The 19,974-nt window shown below is 40.6% G+C and overlaps 1 protein-coding gene across 2 annotated transcripts in view; it reads left to right on the top strand.

Annotated features, from left to right (window-relative positions):
- Positions 1-19,974, top strand: part of SV2C (synaptic vesicle glycoprotein 2C) — a 271,512-nt gene that overhangs the window by 107,804 nt on the left and 143,734 nt on the right. For both annotated transcript variants that reach the window (XM_023729500.1, XM_004374485.2), the window contains one exon: positions 10,312-10,492. In XM_023729500.1, the coding sequence (XP_023585268.1) occupies positions 10,312-10,492 (181 nt within the window). The remainder of the gene's footprint in view (positions 1-10,311; positions 10,493-19,974) is intronic.

The raw sequence follows: 19,974 nt of genomic DNA, 5'->3' as shown, positions 1-19,974 counted from the left end.
GATTTCACTTTCCGCGCCATTCCAGATCCCTCTCCTTTTCTTCCTGTGGTCTGTTTTTCTATCACCATTTTGTTTTCTCCTTTTTTCTCTTGGCTTCACACCAATAGTAATAATACTAGTTGTTTATTGAACAACTGTGTGTTTCACACAGTGTGAAGTGCTTTATTTCATTTAATCTTTCAAACACCCTATGAGATAGATACTATTATTAGCCCCATTATATAGAAGAGAAAGCTGAGGCACAAAGAAGTAAGTTACCCAGGAACACACAGCTAAGAAATGGTAGAGCAAGGATTCAGACCTAGGCCCAGGGCTTCCAACTGGTTCATTGGGTTCGAACCCCTGCTGAGAATTTACATTTCTAACAAGTTCCCAGGTAATGCTAGTGCTGCTAGTTGGGGACCAATTCTGAGAACCTCTAGTAGAGCAGTGATTCTCAAAATTTATTCTACGTAAGAATCTCCTGGGGATCTTGTTAAAATATAGATTCTGAGTCAGTATATCTGGGGTAGAAATGCAAATTCTCAGCAAGGGTTCCAGCAAACCCAGTTCGAAGCCCTGCCTAGGCCATCTGTTTCAAGAGTCTGGGCTCATAACTCTTTGCTGCCTGACCCAAAGTTCAGAGTGGTTAATGGTAGTGGGATAAAGATAAAAGATATTGCATTTGGTTAAAAACAGTTATTTTTCTTCCCTCACCTCAGTGCCCATTATTTTAATAATGGGTTCACTTCTCCGCACATTCAATGAAAAAAATTCAATGGGACAAGTATTGAATTTGAGATTTTATATTATTATTTTTAGTTTAGGCACAAAATTTAGATTCAGTAATGATGAGAAGTCCTGGGTGGCCCAAATAGTTAAGCACTAAACCACTAACCAAAAGGTTGGTGGTTAGAACCCACCCAGAGGTACCTAGGAAGCAAGGCCTGGTGATCTACTTACGAAAAATCAACCATTAAAAACCCGAGGGAGAGCAGTTCCACTCTGCATCCATGGGGTTGCCATGAGTCAGAATCAACTTGACAGCAACTGGTTTGGTTATTTTTGGAAAGATGAGAAATAGCAAATTTTAGATAAAGAGGAGACTGTAGGCCTTCTTAGCATTGGGGGAAGGGGCAGGGGCAGCTAGGGAGGGACCGTGGCCTTTGGATCAGTCTTTTACTGGCTGCAGTGGGGTCTGACCAAGGGAAGGGCACACCTGTAGTCAGCCACTTAGGGGTCCAGCACCCACAGGATAGCAGCTGTGAAAACTTACTACATCAGTCAGTGCGTGGGGAGGATCCATAAGAGGCCAGCAAGTGAGAGAGGTGCCCTCCCAGCAACAGAAATGAAAGACTGTGCCAGGCGTCTAGGTGTGGGCAGCGCCAAGCCCAGCCCCAGCATTTGACATGGGAGGAAGCTAAGTGACCGACCTTAAATCTTAGAACTACTTAGAGGGTGAACGGGAACTAGTCCTGGGTGTCTTGGCCCTTACTCCAGGGATTTTTCCAGTATGTGATTGGAAAAAAAAAGGAATCTTCCTTTGAGGAGATAGGGGAGGAGGTTGTGGGTGCTGGAATTTACCTAAAGGAGATCCTTTTTTTAGTATTACCTTCAGTAATAAGATGAACGTCTGTCATATTTATGATTTTCCTCAATCTTTTACAGTTGTAACGCTCATGTTTATTTTAATAGTAATTTTTTTTGCAACTTTGTCTTTCCTAAGTTTTCATACTAGTATATCGTTGTTTATGTGATCGATGTTTAATTAAATATATATATTAATAAGAAGCAGAACTGGCATAAATAGGTTGGTACAGACATTACTTGATAAGCATAAAGCAGTGATGGTAGAAGCAGAAAGTACATGGGTGAGTTAAAGGGAAGTGCCTCCAGGGATAGTTGTAGGTGTGCTTTTGGGAGGGATTAGGGAGTGTTGGTTAATTTAGTAAACTGGTGGAGTAAAAATTGGCTAAAAGAGCTCCTACTACAGGCATAATACAGGTTTTAGGGAGAAAACCTTACCTTTGGGGGAAATGAATGAGCTTGCCTCTTGTGAAAGGAGTAATATCTGAAAAAATGTTTAGCATATTTTAGGCAGTAAAGCTTTTTTCTTAATCCTGTGAATAGCACAAATCACATTATTCTTTCAACAACCATTTCCAGACATATTGCTATTATTCAGAAAGATTTTTTTTTATTTTACTTCAATTTAAAAATTTATTTTAACCTAAAAAATCCCCATATAAAAGGTGAGTGTGATTATTGCCTCATGGAGATTATTTGTCAGTGGATTCAAATACAACCACAGAATGTTTTGCATTGAAAATCAATTTATAAATAAATGGTGCAATGAATATGGAGTAAAGCATTAGCCATGGATAACTGAAGTGCTTAAAACAATTCTTAAAAACCTATTGGCTAAAAGTTGCTCTGAGAAAAACATGATATACCATTTCCTGACATTGTTCTTCTTGGTTAAATGTGGTTTAAAATGGTGTCAGGGAGAAAAGATTTGCCCCCTTAGGGATTGTCAGAAACAAGTAAAAGCAGTTAGCAAAGAGAAAGAAATGGAAATGTGACATTTATCACAATTAAATTAAGTGGAAGTGGCCCCCATGTCAGAAAATAACTCTGTGGGGAAGTCACACCTCTGAAAGACTGAGTCCAGGTCAGCCAAGAATGGCCTTAGCCATAGCTATGGTGGGAAAAGTTGTGATCCTCCCTCCTTGCCCCCCACAAAAATAAATAAATTACCAATTGCCTTTGAGTTGACTCCGACTCATGGCAACCCTGTGTGTGTCAGAGTAGAACCAGAGTAGAATTGTGCTGTATAGGATTTTCAGTGGCTGATTTTTCAGAAGTAGATGGCCAGGCCTTTCTTCCAAAGTGCTTCTGGGTGAACTTGAACTGCCAACCTTTCAGTTAGCAGCCAAGCGCTTAACCATTTACACCAACCGGGGACTCCTCAGGTTCAGTTTATTTCTCAAATCAGGTTCAACTTCCTGAAATCCCAGCAAATTAAAATCTTTATTAAATTCGTTAAAGGATCAGAGAATCAATCACATGCCAGCATCTCTTGACATTGCTCTGTGGAATTGAATCGGAAGTCTGCCTCTCGTTGTGAGGAAGGCAGGTCTTAGGAGAGGCGCGGGGCTTTAAATGTTTGTCCTTTTGAGATCTCCAGCTCTTTCAGGACAGTCATGTCTTTGGAGCAAAAACATTCTATATCCTCCATCTCCTTCCCCCAAAAATATTAGGAAAATACAAACTTTAAGTAAAAAATGAATGAGAAAGATTATGGATTTTAATGGGAAACATGCCAGTGTATAAGTACTTTCAGATTCTAATGTGCACACAGATCACTTGGGCATCTTGTTCAAATGCAGATTCTGAGTCAGTGGTCTGGAGTGGGGCCCAGGAGTTTGCACTTCTAACAAGCTCCCCACTGGTGCCAATGTTGCTGGTCCAGGGATCATACTTTGAGGAGTGGGAGTCTACAAGATCTGATTTTGAGTTCTGGCTTCTCATAGCCTCAGTTTCCCCACTTGTAAAATGAGGGACTTGGACTAAGTTACCTTTTAATTCTGACCAACCATCAGCAGCATCCAGAGGAGAGCAGAGAAGACTGGTGCATGTCAAGAGCTCAGCTTCTTGTATCTCTGCCTCTGAATTTTCAAGGACTCCACATTGTAACACCATGGAGACAAAATGGAAAAATGAGAACAAACAAGACAGGAAATACACTTCTTGTCTAACAGTCCCAGAGTGATTACAGTTTTATTCACATTATGCCTTTGCTAACTTTCAAATTTCAGCTTTAATTAGATCACACTATCAAAAAATAAGCATTTTAATTGTAAGCTGTGTTTCTCTCGAATAAGCTGTTAGGTGGTAGAATTCTTGCCTTCCATGAGGAAAACTCAGGTTCGATTCCCTGCCAGTACACCTTGTGTGCAGCCTATCTGTCAGTGAAGGCTTGCTGTGATGCCGAACAGGTTTCAGAGGAGCTTCCAGACTAAGATGAACAAGGAAGAAAGATCTGGCAATCTATTTACAAAAATTAGCCAATGAAAACCGTAAGGATCACAATAGTCTGATCTGCAACCAATCATGGGGGGCGTGGACCAGGCAGTGTTTCATTCCCTTGTGCATGGGGTTGCCATGAGCTGGGGGCCGAAACACCAGCCTCTAACAAGAACAACCACAGCAAGCTGTTGGGTAGGCTTCATTCCTTCCATTGCACATCCGGTGGAACAGTGTGACTGCCAGTAATAAACAGTCACAAAAGATTTTTACCTTTAAATCTTAAATTTATTTTTAACCAGAGTAGAAGTGAAAATAAAGCCAGATATTAATATTTCTTATGTGAAACCTATCAGTTGTGGAAGAATTTAACATTGTTTTGAAATCTTATCCTTCAGATACCTTCCCAGAGGCCAAAGTCAGAATTAGGAGCCACCTCCCACCCCTCTCCTCTCATTTACGCTACATTAGAGCTGCTCTGAGGGAGAAGGATGTGGCAGTCTGCTTCCTTAAAGTTTTACATCCTTGGAAACCCAGTAGGGCAGTTCTACCCTGTCCTGTAGGATTGCTATGAGTCGGAATCAACTAGACAGACACTCGCTGTTGGGCTCCTGTAGCTGTGTCATTGTCTGTCTCCCTCACTAAGTCAGGAGCTCATAAGCCATCACGGTGGAATAGAAAGAGGATTTGGGGGACTTAGAGCCCGGGTACAGCACTGTCCTGTAGTGGTCGTATGACCCCAGGAGACCATGGAAAGTTCTGAACTGGATAGTCATCTCTCTGGAGAGGATGGGATGGGATGGGGTTATTGGGAGGAGTACATGAAATAGCAGATGTGAAACTGTCTCCCACCTCTCCTGGCTTAGAGTAGACATTGGATAAAGAAGCTGGATGAAGAACTAGAAGGTCAGCTAAAACGAAGGAAACTATGAGATGGGTTGACGTAAGAGCTGCAACAGTGGGCTTAAACATACCATCAGTTGTGAGGATGGCACAAGACTGGGCAGCATTTTGTTTTTATACATAAGGTCGCCATGAGTCGGAGCTGACTTTAGGACAACTAACAACAGCAAAGGTCAGGGGTCATGGCTTATTTATCCTTGTATTTCTGGTACCTGAGGAAAAGTCAAGCATAGTGGGTGTCCAATAAATTCTCTAAAATTAAATATCCTCCTTTTTAAGGAGTTTGGGGTATATTTATTTTAAGCATAGAAGTAATAGCAGATGGAGAAATAAATATTTGGTTTTTGCCTCATCATGGATAGCGAATGCTTTTCTGAAATATACGAGATGTATTTTGAAATAGTTATTAAAATTCTGACAGAAATTTATTTTTGGTTTGCTCATTTTAGAAATTTTAAACATAAGAGGAAAACACATTAACACTACATGGGGGGAATATATATTTTAAAGGGAAATACTGTAGGGTATCCATTTTTATATATTTATATATATAAACTTTCTAGAAGAATTAGGAAAAAAAATTGGTAATAGTTACCTTTGGGGAGAGGATCCAGGGTAGAAGAGAATTTTATTTTCATTTTATATATCTCTATAAGGTTTGAATTTTTTGCCATGTAGATAGATTTGTTATATATATATATATGTGCGTATATATATGTATACATATATATAAAGGAATATCTAGGGGAATTGGAGAATAGGTCTTTTTCATTTTGATCTTTTATATTTAAAATACCTGAATAAATGTTATTTTTAAAGTCTTTTATTTTCGAGTGGTTTAAGTACAAAGGTTTTCTGTTCCTTACCAAGTCACTACGCTATCTCCCATCACAGATGTTAAGGTCAAGCTCAGCTCGCTTGCATTCATACCTCTGGGCTTTTAAGAATCTACCCATGTGGGGCTATGTCCTCATGCTATTGCTGGTTTGGGGGAATTTCATACATGAATGCTGAGCATTTAAAATGCTAGGTTTCATCACAGGGAAGTTCTCATCTATGTGGAGGTGAGGCTGCTCTCCAGAAGAAGGGAATAACAAGGACTGACCACGCGTCGTCCCTGCTGCACTAGAAAAGCCAAGGGAGTTACCCTCAAGGGAGCCTGTTCTTTTTAGCAAGAAATTAGATTTCCACTTTACTCTGGCCTCACCAAGCTGTTTTCAGCAGTGACCCCTGTTATGGATTGAACTGTGTCCCTAAAACAGATATGCTGGTACCCGTAAACATGACCTTGTTTGGAAATAGTGTCTTTGAAGATATATTAAGTTAACATGAGGTCATACTGGAGTTGGGTGGGTCCTAATCCAATATGAGCAGTGTTCTCATAAAAGAGAAGAGACAGAGAGACACAGAGGGAAGATGGCCACGTGAAGACAGCGACAGAAGTTGGAGTGATCTAGCTGCAAGCCAAGGAATTCCGAAGATTTCCGGGAACCACCAGAAGCTAGGAGAGAGGCATGGAATATATTCTCCCTCAGAGCCTCCAGAAGGAATCAACTTGACTGACATCTTGATTTTGGACTTCTTGCGTCCAGAACTGTGACACAATATATTTCTGATGTTTTAAGCCACCCATTTTGTGGTACTTTGTTACTGCAGCACTAGGAAACTAATATAGCTCCCTACCCTCTACCCAAGAGTTGGGAACAGGGGTGGATTATCCAATAAGCAAGGTAAGTGCGGTGCTTACCTTGCTTACCAGATCATCTGTAGTGAACAATTTCACATCAAATATGTGGTGACATCCATGTGAAATTTTTCACTACTGATTAGTAAGTAAGCCCGTTCCTACCTTGCTTACTTAGTAGCACGACCCTGGTTGGGAATGTGCCCATTTGGAGCGACTGAGAACCAAGCAGTGCATCCATATACATCTGCTTGAGTATAGGAAGCAGCATTTCCCTGCTAGCTCCTTTCTATTATTTTCTGCGAACCTGCACATAACTCTAATTCTATGAGGGTGGGCCCAGGGAGATGGTATCTCAGAGACGTTTGAGGTACTGCTTTCTATTTTAGATGGTACCACCTCAGAGGGATGTGGACAAACTGGGATGTTTTCACAGTTACAGCCAGGATTCTTAAAGAATCTTAACCATGTTATTCAAAGACCTGTTGATGGACTGGGATGTACCCACCACTCACTTTTTTGTGGTCAAATCACTCACTTCTCTACCTCAGTTTCCTTGCCAATAGACTGGGCTTCCATAGACTTGACCTCAAAGTGTTGTTTTGAGTATTAATTGAGTTAATGCATGGAAACCCTTAGAACTGGAAATGTTCGGCAAGTGCCATCTTCCATTCATGTTATTAACCTGCAAGGAGTGAGCCATTGAGACCGATTGTCTAGTGAGGCTTCCTTTTCTTCTGGTTGGGGAAGAATGAGGAGAGGGTTGTTTTTATTCTTCCCCTTACATTTATATGTATTTTTTATTTGCTTCTTTCTGCCTTAGTTATTGATAAGCCCCTCTTCCCAGAAGATTGTAAACTCTGTCCTCTCAGGTGTCTGAAAACCCAAATGTCTTTAGGGGCCAGGGTGATAAAGAAATGTGAGAACTAGTGGGTGATAATAGCCTAAGGGGTAGTAAGGACCTTGTAAAGTGTTTGGCTCCTTGTGCCCCACCGGAAGTACCTGGATTCCCCTTCTTTAAACAGAACAGAGTGGAAGTCAAGCAGAGACTCCACTGTCCAGCTAGAGACCCTTGCTGTACATCACCTGGGTTCTGGTTTGCACTTAATAGGGGCTCCCAAGTTGAGCGCCCATTATCATTTCATCCTGAAAAAGATTCCAGGGAGGATTTGTGGGAGTCTGTTTTTTTTTTAAGAAGAAGTTTATGGATTAAAAAATTCAAGTATAAATTCACAAGGACACCTAGAGGCACATCTAACTCCTGGTTTTCTGTTTGTGTTATTTTGCAAAATTCAAAATAATTAACAACAGTTATATGTTTGGAATCGGACAACTTATTTGTAGCACTAGGCATTGGCCTGCTCTGCCAGGTTTTAACCCCTTAGTTGCTGGATCAAAGGAAAGTCCAGAGGGTCCCAGTGGAGGGGCTAGGGCAGGGACCTGGTGCATTCCAACCGAATGTCAGCTCTGAGGATGATCTCCTGGCTTTAGAGTCAGAGAAACTTAATTTTGAAACCCAAAGTTCCCAGTTACTATCTGTTAAGGCAAGTTAACATAATACCTCTGAGCTTCAGTTTCCTCATCGGTGAAATATGTTAATAATACCAACTAATAATACCACCTTTGTAGGACTGTGTTGAGAGTAAATGAACCAACCTATGGAAAGTTCCCTGAGGAGTGCCTGGCACAGATGCTCAGTCAGTGAAAGTAGCAACAGTTGCTGTTGTTTACTGTTATCATTAAATGATAAATGGTTCTCGACTGCACGCAAACAGCTTGCCTTTGTATTTTCCTTGCGTTCTGTAGTAGAATAATTATGGTAGGCCACAAGAGGTCTTGGGTTGGTGTTGGTGTCACGGTGGCTCACCCTAGGTGAGGACGGCTGCTGTAGGACATAAGTGGAGGTGGTAGGCTTTGTTCCAGGGGCTGGAGCTACAAGAAAGACCCCCAAGTCTTTAGATTGTAGCAGCCACAGGCTGCTCCTTATTTATGGAAGTTCATTTTCTGATTTGCAAACATTGTTAAAGACACAGACGTTTATTTTGAAGAAGCTTAGCTGCTGGTTATTCTTGTGAGAGCTTTGAGTGGCAGATTCAAGCCTTTTATGCTATAAATAAAAGATATGCTACACATGCATTTCCCTGGGTGAATTTGTCTGCTTTCAGAATCCTCATGCACTGTGCTGATACATTCTTTAAATCATCTTCTGGACACCCATTGGGTCTCATGATGTAAGAGTAATCATTTTATTGAGGATTACCTATGTATAGTCTGTCCCGCAGTGTAGATAAAAAATATGCCAGCCACACCCAGGCAAAGGATGGCTACCCACTTCTTTGCACTTATCCCACCCTAAATAAAAGCAGCCATTGTTTTGACTTATTTTACAATTGCTCCACCATTCACCATCCCTTGTAGCCGTGAGTAGTCATCTATCTACAAAGCAGCATCCTTGAGTCATTGGTGTGAGTGTCTCGAGACCTTGCCAAGTGTTTTTCTTCTGGGTCTTATACTGATCTCTTAACTATGGGTTAAGCAAACTAATTTGGGGGTGAATGTTTAAACAGGGTATTTCCCAAACTAATCCAAAGTAATATACTGATTTTTTTTTTTAAGCTTCTTACTCTGATACTGTGGAGTATCTCAATTGTGCCCTTGAAAACAAAGCGTTCAGATGGCACTTTGGTAAATCAAGGGAAAAAGCAGAAATGGGTGAAAGATGAAGTAAAGATTTCTTTAACTTCACATTCCAGATATAACGACATTTCATTTATTAATTATAACATTTCCCCTAAACATTGCACATGCTTTTGGAAACCTTCCTAAACTTTTGTACACCTGACATCCTTTCATCGTGAGAAAGATTCTGGGCAGAGTTTGTGGGGATCTGGTATTTTAAAAGAAGTTTGTGAATTAAAAATTCAAGTGTATACTCACAATGACATCAGGAGGCACATCTGATTATTGATTTTCCACTTGTTTCTGATATGCGTGCAAAATCAACCATGATAAGTTTGCTATTTTCTGACAAATTAATAACTATTTCCTTTCTCTTTAAGCTCCTGACTCCAAGAGTCTTCTGTTATGAACAGAGTTAGAGATTATTTTATGATGAACTGCTATAATTTCCAAGCCCACCTTCCCTAACTTTCAAGGAAGGGGCAGGGCTTTCAGGAGGATTAGAGAGGAAAAACCCATGGAATCCTCTAGAAGGGCCCTAAGAGCCCGGCCTTGGCCTAGGTCATCTTCTACAGGCAGGGATTTGCAGCAGGCTGGGGGATCCACTTTGTCCTGGGACCTCTTGACTTGGTTTCCCATCTTGGCATTGCCATGGTGCTAAGCTGAGCATGCAGACCAAAGGTGACTTGATAGTCAAACTACAGGATTGTTCTGTGTGGAGACCCCTCAGTCCTGCCCACGGTGTACTCACCCCCACAAGGTTGGGTAGAACATGACCATTTGTCTCCCAGTGGAGGAGATGGTAGAGCAAATGATTTCCCATAAGCCCTTGCAGTCATGGCAGCAAAGGTAGCCTGCAGAGTTTACTTTCTAACTTGAAAGAAAGATGATTAGTGTCTCCTGAAGGATATAGCATATTTTTAAAGGAAATCTTTTCCATGCAAAATGCTGAAATGTATTTTGTTGCTTGTTGATTTGCTGTTACCTGTGTCATTTACTCCCAATCTCTGATGTGTTTCTCTGTTTTCTGTGTGTTGCAGGCAGCATAGTATACCTCGGGATGATGGTAGGGGCATTCTTCTGGGGAGGACTGGCAGACAAAGTGGGAAGGAAACAGTCTCTTCTGATTTGCATGTCTGTCAACGGATTCTTTGCCTTCCTTTCATCATTTGTCCAAGGTTATGGCTTCTTTCTCTTCTGTCGCTTACTTTCTGGATTCGGGTAAGCTTTTCTCCTTTATATTTTATGATAATGTGTTTACTCTTCATAGTTGTACATATTCTCCACTTATAGGACCTCATTATCAAAAAATGATCATTTAACCCATCTCCTTCCCTATCTTTGTGTCAGCTTAGGAGCCCTATTGCTGGTTCTTGGAAGTAAAACTATCCACTTTTAAATCCAGAAGAAAAGGGAACACACCCTTGTATTCTTTTGACTGACTGTTTTAGTGATTTACTTCTGTGAAATGAATATTGTGTTAAATTAGAATGCTGTTTCTGTGGCAGAACGCATTCATAAATGTATTTTTCTTGTGAAAATTTAAGCAAGAAATACCTCTGGTCCTACCTTTTATTAAGTAATTAAAGTTTCAAACAATTCAGGCATACTCTTAAATCCAGGATTAGAGTGTCTCAAGTAAATGTTGCTTTATGGATCTATGCTTACTTAGCATATTTAACTAGCTAGGAAGCCTGCTTCTTGAAATGTAATAGGTTCTTTTTTTTGTAAGTTCCCTACTTCTGTTGAATTAATCGAAGTTGTGCTGTTAACCAAGTGCAATGACAAAGTAGAGACAATGGTGCAGTCATTTTCTTTAAAGAACTTGAAGCACTTTTACTAAGCGAATCCACAAGCTTAGGAAAACCCAATAGCTGCGATCAGGGAAATATGAAGAACTCTGCTTTAATAAGGAGAAAAAAATAGTAAAAATATAAAAATTCCTATTCATGATGGCTAACTTTATTTTCAGTAGAGACGTTCTTTCTGAGGGGTCCAGTGCAAGAAGAATCTAAAGGAATAATATAAAATGAAAAAAAATAAATGAAGACAGTGAAGGAGACAGGGCTAGGTTATGAATTTGAGAAGCATATCAGTTATGGTTGTTGATGATAGCAGTACCTACCCAGCAGAACACAATTTTGCCAAAAAAGAAGGTCAGATAATTACAGTGTGTCTTTCTTAATTACATACAGTAGTGCTTTAAAATCAGGGCTAAGACTAATAGTAATATAAGGGATTAGGGAGAAATACTATAAACTTGAGTTACTTCCAGAGTGCAAAGATTTCTCTATATAGACTAACTGGTCACTTTCATAATTCCTTCAAAATCTTTTAATATATATATATTTTTTTCTCGTGTAAGATTTGTGCACATAGTGAGATTGGTTGATTATCCATAGATTTTTTAATACATTTTTTTATCTTCCTATACCACCTCATAAGGAGCCCTGGTGGCAAAATGGTTAAGCACTCAGCTGCTAACCAAAAACTTGGTTCAAACCTACCAGTGGATTTGCAGGAGAAAAGACATGGCGATCTGCTGTCATACAGATTACAGCCAGGAAACCTTATGGGGCAGTTCTACTCTGTCATATAGGGACACTATGAGTTGGAATCAACGCAAGGGCATACAACAACTACAGTACCTGCTTGTATAATACATTCTGCAGTCATTTTGCAAATATTTGACTAACTGGCCCAAATTCAAGGAGGTTTTCTTTGAGTGAAGATAGTGTATTCCAGTAAACCAAGATGGTTGGAGAGTTTGGGAAAGTGTAAAAATATTTTTCCTTGGGAAAAAAACTGTAAGAATCAATAATTTGCTTAGTAATGATGGAGAAAGGGAGCTTCTCCTCAGTGGAGGGGACCTTTGGTGCTCAGAGCTTTGTGTGAGGCTGGTACACACACTGCTGACTTGGGGAGATATTTTAGATGATAGATTCTACGGGCTGCAGCACACCTCATTGTTAAGTAAATTGAGTTACCTGTGGAAGAACAGGTATTATTTGGGGCTATTTGCTAAAGGACTTTCTTGGTGGGTGGGGTTCATATTATAAGACATTCTTGGCCACTTGGGAAGGCCAAGATTTCCTTCTCCTTTCTGTTACCTACTTAATATAACTAGCCTGTCAGGAGATAGCTAGTTTCCGAACTTTCCAGTTCTTTTATTGTGCATTCTTCTCCAGGAAATTTCAGCTATACCCATAGACTCAACAGTACCTGACTATGGTCAAAGTATTATTATTATTTTGCATTTAAAATGTTTTTAATTTATTTCATTGTTTGGTGAAAATATGCACAGTAAAAGATACACCGTTTCAATAATTTTTACATGTACATGTGATCAAATTATTATGGCAATTTTAATTGCCAGTCTGGATTGTGATATGGTTGATCCAATGGATTGTAGAGAAAAAGGGCCATTGTGGTGGCTGCAAAATACCCCAAACCAATGAACTATACAGAAGTTAATTGAGGGTGATAGAGAAGCAGAGACCAGCTGGGCATATTATCATCCTCCTCCCTACTGCAGATAAAGGCTCAGGCTGCTGACTTCAAAATAACCTAACTTACCTGGCAAAGCAGATACTGTGCTGGAAACTCAGTTAAGCTCTATAAACTGTGATACCAGAGGCTAAAGCACTGTGCCTTTGTGCAGTGGCATAGGACTGAGAGTTGAGAAATGCAAGTCTGTTCTGCCCTGCCTTCACCATGGGGCTTTGGGAAAGTCACACAGGCTCTTCAGTCTGATTTCTCTTTTATAAAATGGAGGTAGTAGTACTTTACACTCCTATCTTGCAGTGTGAGAATCCAGTAAGATGTTGTATTAAAGATGTGTGACAGACTCCTAGGTATATACCCAAGAGAAATGAAAGCATACATCCACAGAAAAACTTGTACATGTATGTTTTATAGCATCATTATTCACAATAGCCAAAAGGTGGAAATAGTCCAAATTTCTATCAACTGATGAGTGGTAAACAAAATTGCCATCTATATATAAAATGGAATACTATTTAGCTGTCAAAAGGAATGAAGTACTGATACATATTATAACCTGGATGAACCTTGAAAACATTATGCTAAGGGAAAAAAACAGTTATAAAACACCACTTATTTTATGATTCCATTTATATGAAATGTCCAGCATAAGCCAAATCTATAGAGACAGAAAGTAGATTAGTGGCTATGTAGGGCTGGAGGGAGAGGGGGCAGTGAGTGTGGTGAGGGTGATAGCTAAAAGGTACAGGGTTTCTTTTTGAGATGATGAAAATGTTCTAAAATTGACTATAGTGATGGTTTCATATATCTGTGAATGTATTAAAAACTATTGAGTTGTACACTTTAAATGGATAAATATACTATATTTATATACTATATGAATTATATCTCAATGAAGCTGTTATAGAAAGTACATGATAGAGGAAGAATTGTCAAATACTATTTAGAAACATTCATCCATGATTTGGCGTTTCCTATTCTCTCTTTCCCCCATGCGTCTGTCAGTTTGTCCTACTGTGGGAACTTGCATGTTGCTGTGATTATGGAAGCTATGCCACTGGTATTGAAATACTGTCAGGGTCACCCATGGAGGACAGGTTTTAGCTGAGCTTCCAGACTAAGACAGACTAGAAGAAGGACCCGGCAGTCTACTTCTGAAAAGAATTAGCCAGGGAAAACCTTATGAATAGCAGCAGAACATTGTCTGATGTAGTGCCAGAAGATGAGCCCCTCAGGTTGGAAGGCACTCAAAATACAAATGGGGAAGAGCTGCCTTCTCAAAGTAAAGTCGACCTTAATGATGTGGACGGAGTCAAGCTTTCAGGACCTTCATTTGCTGATGTGGCACGACTCAAAATAAGAAGAAACAGCTGCAAACATCATTAATAATTGGAACATGGAATGTACAAAGTGTGAGTCTAGGAAAATTGGAAATCGTCAAAAATGAAATGGACTGCATAAACATCAATATCCTAGGCATTAGTGAGCTGAAATAGACTAGGGTATTGGCCATTCTGAATTGGACAGTCATTATGGTCTACTATGCCAGGAATGATAACATGAAGAAGAATGCCATTGTATTCATCCTCAAAAAGAACATTTCAAGATCTATCCTGAAGTACAACGCTGTCACTGATAGGATAATATCTGTATGCCTACAAGCTATACCAGTTAATATGACTAGTATTCAAATTTATGCACCTATGACTAAGGCCAAAGATGAAGAAACTGAAGACTTTTATCAACTTCTGCAGTCTGAAATCAATCAATTATGCAATCAGGATGCATTGATAATTACTAGAGATTGGAATGCAAGAGTTGGGAACAAAGAAGAAGGATAGGTAGTTGGAAAATATGGCATTGGTGATAGAAGTGATGCCAGAGATCGGATGATAGAATTTTGCAAGACCAACAACTGATTCATTGCAAATACCTTTTTTCATCAACATAAATGACTATACACGTGGACCTCGCTGGATGGAATACACAGGAATCAAATCGTCTACATCTGTAGAAAAGCTCAATATCATCAGTCAGATCAAGGCCAGGGGCCGACTGTGGAACAGACCATCAATTGCTCATATGCAAGTTCAAGTTGAAACTGAAGAAAATTAGAACAAGTCCATGAGGGCCAAACTACGACCTTATGTATATCCCACCTGAATTCAGAGACCATCTCAAGAGTAGATTTGATGCATTGAATACTAATGACCGAAGACCAGTTGAGTTGTGGAATGACATCAAGGACATCATACATGAAGAAAGCAAGAGGTCACTAAAAAGACAGGAGAGAAAGAAAAGACCAAAATGGATGTCAGAAGAGACTCTGAAATTTACTAAAGCGAGAGGAAGAAATGATGAAGTAAAAGAACTGAAAGACGATTTCAAAGGGCGGCTCGAGAAGACAAAGTAAAGTATTATAATGACGTGTGCAAAGAGCTAGAGATAGAAAACCAAAAAGGAAGACCATGCTCATCATTACTCAAGCTGAAAGAACTGAAGAAAAAATATAAGCCTCGAGTTGCCATATTGAAAGATTCTATGGGGGAAATATTAGATGACACTGGAAGTATCAAAAGAAGATGGAAGGAATACACAGAGTCACTGTACCAAAAAGAGCTGGTCGACGGTCAGCCATTTCAGGAGGTAGCATATGATCAGGAACCAATGGTATTAAAGGAAGAAGTCCAAGCTGCCCTGAAAGCGTTGGCGAAAAACAAGGCTCCAGGAATTGATGGAATACCAATTGAGATGTTTCAACAAACAGATGCAGTGCTGGAAGTGCTCACTTGTCTATGCCAAGAAATTGGGAAGACAGCTGCCTGGCCAACTGACTGGAAGAGATTCATATTTATGCCCATTCCAAAGAAAGGTGATCCAGCTGAATGCAGAAATTATTGAACAATATCATTAATATCCCACACAAATAAAATTTTTCTGAAGATCATTCAAAAGTGACTGCAGCAGTATATCGATAGGGAACTGCCAGAAATTCAGGCCGGATTCAGAAGAGGACGTGGAACCAGGGATATCATTGATGATGTCAGTTGGATCCTGGCTGAAAGCAGAGAATACCAGAAAGATGTTTACCTGTGTTTTATTGACTATGCCAAGGCATTTGGCTTTGTGGATCATAACAAATTATGGATAACACTGTGAAGAATGGGAATTCCAGAACACTTAATTGTGCTCATGAGGAACCTGTACATAGATCAAGAGGCAGTCGTTCGAACAGAACAAGGGGATACTGCATGGTTTAAAGTCAGGAAAGGTGTGCATCAGGGTTGTATCCTTTCACCACCTATTCAATCTCTATGCTGAGCAAATAATCCGAGAAGCTGGACTATATGAAAAAGAATGGGGCATCATGACTGGAGGAAGAATCATTAACAACCTGCATTATGCAGATGACACAACCTTGCTTGCTGAAAGTAAAGAGGACTTGATACACCTACTGATGAGGATCAAACACCACAGCCTTTGGTATGGATTACACCTCAACATAAAGAAAACAAAAATCCTCGTGACTGGACTGATAAGCAACCTCATGATAAATGAAGAAAAGATTGAAGTTTCAAGAATTTCATTTTACTTGGATCTACAATCAACACCCATGGAAGCAGCAGTTGAGAAATCAAAAGATGTATTGCATTGGGCAAATCTGCTGCAAAAGAACTCTTTGAAGTGTTAAGAAGCAAAGACATCACCTTGAAGACTAAGGTGCACCTGACCCAAGCCATGATGTTTTCAGTCACCCCATACGCATGTGAAAGCTGGACAATGAATAAGGAAGACTGAAGAATTGATGCCTTTGAATTGTGATATTGGAGAAGAATATTGAATATACCATGGATGGCCAAAAGAATGAACAAATATGTCTTGGAAGAAGTACGACCAGAATGCTCCTTAGAAGCAAGGATGACGAGACTACCTTTCACATTCTTTGGACGTGTTATCAGGAGGGATCCGTCCCTGGAGAAGGACATCATGCTTGGTAAAGTAGAGGGTCAGCGAAAAAGAGGAAGACCCTCAGTGGCTGCAACAATAGGCTTAAGCGTAACAACGATTGGTGAGGATGGCGCAGCACCAGGCAGTGTTTCATTCTGTTGTACATAGGGTCTGTGAGTCGCTATGAGTCGGAACCGCTCGACGGCACCTAACAACAACAATCTCTCTTTACCACCACCTGTCTGTCAGTTTGTTATAATGTGGTGGTTTGCATGTTGCTATGATGCTGAAAGCTATGCCACCGGTATTTCTAATACCAGCAACATTGCCCATGGTAGACAGGTTTTAGTGGAGCTTCCAGACTGAGACAGACTAGGAAGATCCAGTGATCCACTTCTAAAAATTTACCAGTGAAAATCCTATGGATGACAACAGACTATTGTCCAATATGGTGCTGGAAGATGAGCTTCCTAGGTTGGAAGGCACTCAAAATACACGGTGGCTGTAGCAATGGTCTCAAGCATACCAAGAGTCATGAAAATGGCACGGACTGAGCAATATTTCATTCTGTTGTACATGGGATCGCCATGAGTCAGAGCTGACTCCATAGCAACTAACAACAACATTGTCTCTTCACGCTTCTTCCCATTCATCCAGCTAAGCTAACCTGTGCTCATTGCCTCAGAGTGATAGCGGAGGGGAAGGGTAGGGGGACCTCTTTCTGGCTTTTGAATTTCAAGTCTAGCCCATGAGGGAAACAGAAAGGTCTATGCATGGACAAAAGACTTGGGAGAACACAGGCCCAGTAAAATTGAGCATCCCTGCTCTCTACATCAGATAGAGATTCCCTAGGCTAAGGTAGGGGTGAGGAGAGAAGTGATGTGACCTTAGTCACTGGTGACTAAGCTGAGCCCAAGTAGCGAACTGTCCACAGAGTATCTTGGGATCCAGGAGCTGAGGGGACCTGAGAAATGAAGTTGTTAAGGAAAACAAAGTTGTCTCTCTTCTTCGCCTGAGTTTATGTATGGGCTATTTTGCCTGCATGTGTTTCTAAAATGCTACTCCAGTGACGGAGGTGTTTCCCAGCAGCTTTGGAGTTCACCTGGATACCTGTCTCTGAGTCTTTGGCAGACTCAGACAAGTCTCTGTTTTCTCCAGTTCCATTGCAGTTTAACTCAAAACACATTTTAGCCCCTACCCTATAGGGGAACCATGTGGGACCTTTCTGGAGATCCAGGAGTCCTTGCCTCAAGTTGCTTGCCTTGCGGTAGTAGAGGGAAGATACACAGACTGCTCCCCCACTCTCTGCCTTCTAAGAATTATTATGTTCCAAAGGAGAGGTATCAACAAAGGGCTTGGGGGGCACAGAAAGTGAAAACCTTGATGAAATTATGAACAAGACTAAATTCCACTTGAAGGCTCTTCTTGTTAAAGGCACATAATGTTCAAATGCTTTTCACTCCCATTACTTATAAACTCAGTACCATAAGCAACTGAACTTTTGCTATATCCCCTTTTTATTTAAACTTAAACTTACTAAAACTTAACCCCAAGTGTAGTGACTTTCATCCTGGAGACCTTAAATAAGAGATCACGTTCTATCTACAGAGTGAAGCAGCTCCCTGCATCAAGATGTGATCTAGTTTTTAAATTGAAGAAATCTAGATGGTCAAGGAAATAAGGCTCCAAAGCTTGGGGGATTTTTCTGTTCTGGGCTTATGGAATTCAGGCACCCCACCGCTCCAGGCATTTCCCAGGAGCTTCATACTGGCTGGAGCCCTGGTGGTGCAGTGGTTAAGAGCTATGGCTGCTAACCAAAAGGTCAGCAGTTTGAATCCCCTAGCTGCTTCTTGGAAACCCTATGGCCACTCCTTGGAAACTCTACGGGGCAGTTAGTTCTGCTCTGCTATACAGGGTCGCTATGAGTTGGAATTGACTCGATGACGATGAGTTTGGTTTTGGTTTTCACATTTACCATCCTTTCTGCTTCAAAGATGCTTCTGCCAGACCCTCAGCACTCATGTCCTCAGAGGGGTCTTTCCTGAGACCATCCCACCCAGTACCCTGTTTTCTTTGTATCAATGCTAGAAAATACTTTTTGTGTGTTTATTTCTCTCCTCCTGCTGCGTGTAAATTCCAGGCAGGCACTGTCTGTCTTGCTCTTCACTGTATCCGCGGTGGCTGATACAGCATCCAGCCCAGCGTGGATACCTGTGACTGTTTTGCTGATTGCTCACTGGTGCCGCTATGTGCCCACCAGATCCACACATTTTAGAGCAGGAAGAGCGTTTCTGGGCCACGTGGTCCAAGCCCCTCATTTTGCAGACTGAGGTTTAGTGGCAGAACCAAGAGTCACTCAGCTATGAGTTAAGTTGCAATTAAGTACTTTTAAACTAGTAAGTCTTTTAACAAGTAAACCATTCTTTCTGAGTCCAAGATTTAAGATGTCTTAGTGCAGATTTAGGCAGTACAAGTGGTTAACTTGCTCAACTGCTAACCAAAAAGTTGGAGGTTCATCTGAAGAAGGAACTAGTGATCTAGTTCCAAAAAATCAATCCTTGAAAACCCTATGGAGCACAGTTCTACTCTGACACACTTGGGGTCACCATGAGCTGGATATGACTTGATAGTAACTAGGTTTTTTTTTTCAGTTTAAAATAAATGCCACAGGTTTCCCATTGCTCTATCTTATTTCAGTGCTGAAGCATTATTAGCAGCACTGAGTTATATTCCTAGTTCTGCAGATAAAGGAGACTGGAAGGAGATCTTTTTCAAGACTAAGATCTACCTGGTTTTTTATTTCATTGTCTCCAAGTGTGCTTTCCTCTTAATTCAGCACACTGAGTCATGAGCATATCTTCTTAGAAATGTAAATATGTCCATCTTAGAAAGGTAAATATTCTGCATGACTTTAAATATTTATTCAGTACAAAGAAAGAATTTCCTGCCAGGGACAGCAGTGTTTTGTGGGAGTGAGGAAAGAGGACATCACCAATTACTCATCTGCCTCTCACTTTCCTAAGTGAATCTCACACCAAGTAACAGGCGCTGACCTCCCCTCTTATGTTACAGAAAATTAGAAAGATGGGAAATGGAGTTGGCATCACTGATTCATTTTCATTTGCCCCAGAATTAAATTATTTGCTTCCAGTCACTGTTAATTATAATGCTCTGGATAATGGCTTTGGATGCTGGGCAATGTCAGAGTCGGGAGCTTCTCACTGAGGGTCTGACATTGCTAAGCATGAAGG

Source organism: Trichechus manatus, unplaced genomic scaffold, assembly GCF_000243295.1.
Source record: "Trichechus manatus latirostris isolate Lorelei unplaced genomic scaffold, TriManLat1.0 scaffold00029, whole genome shotgun sequence".
NCBI lineage: Eukaryota > Metazoa > Chordata > Mammalia > Sirenia > Trichechidae > Trichechus > Trichechus manatus.
The sequence above is the reverse complement of the archived record's forward strand: the minus strand, read 5'-3'. Positions and strand labels throughout refer to the sequence as shown.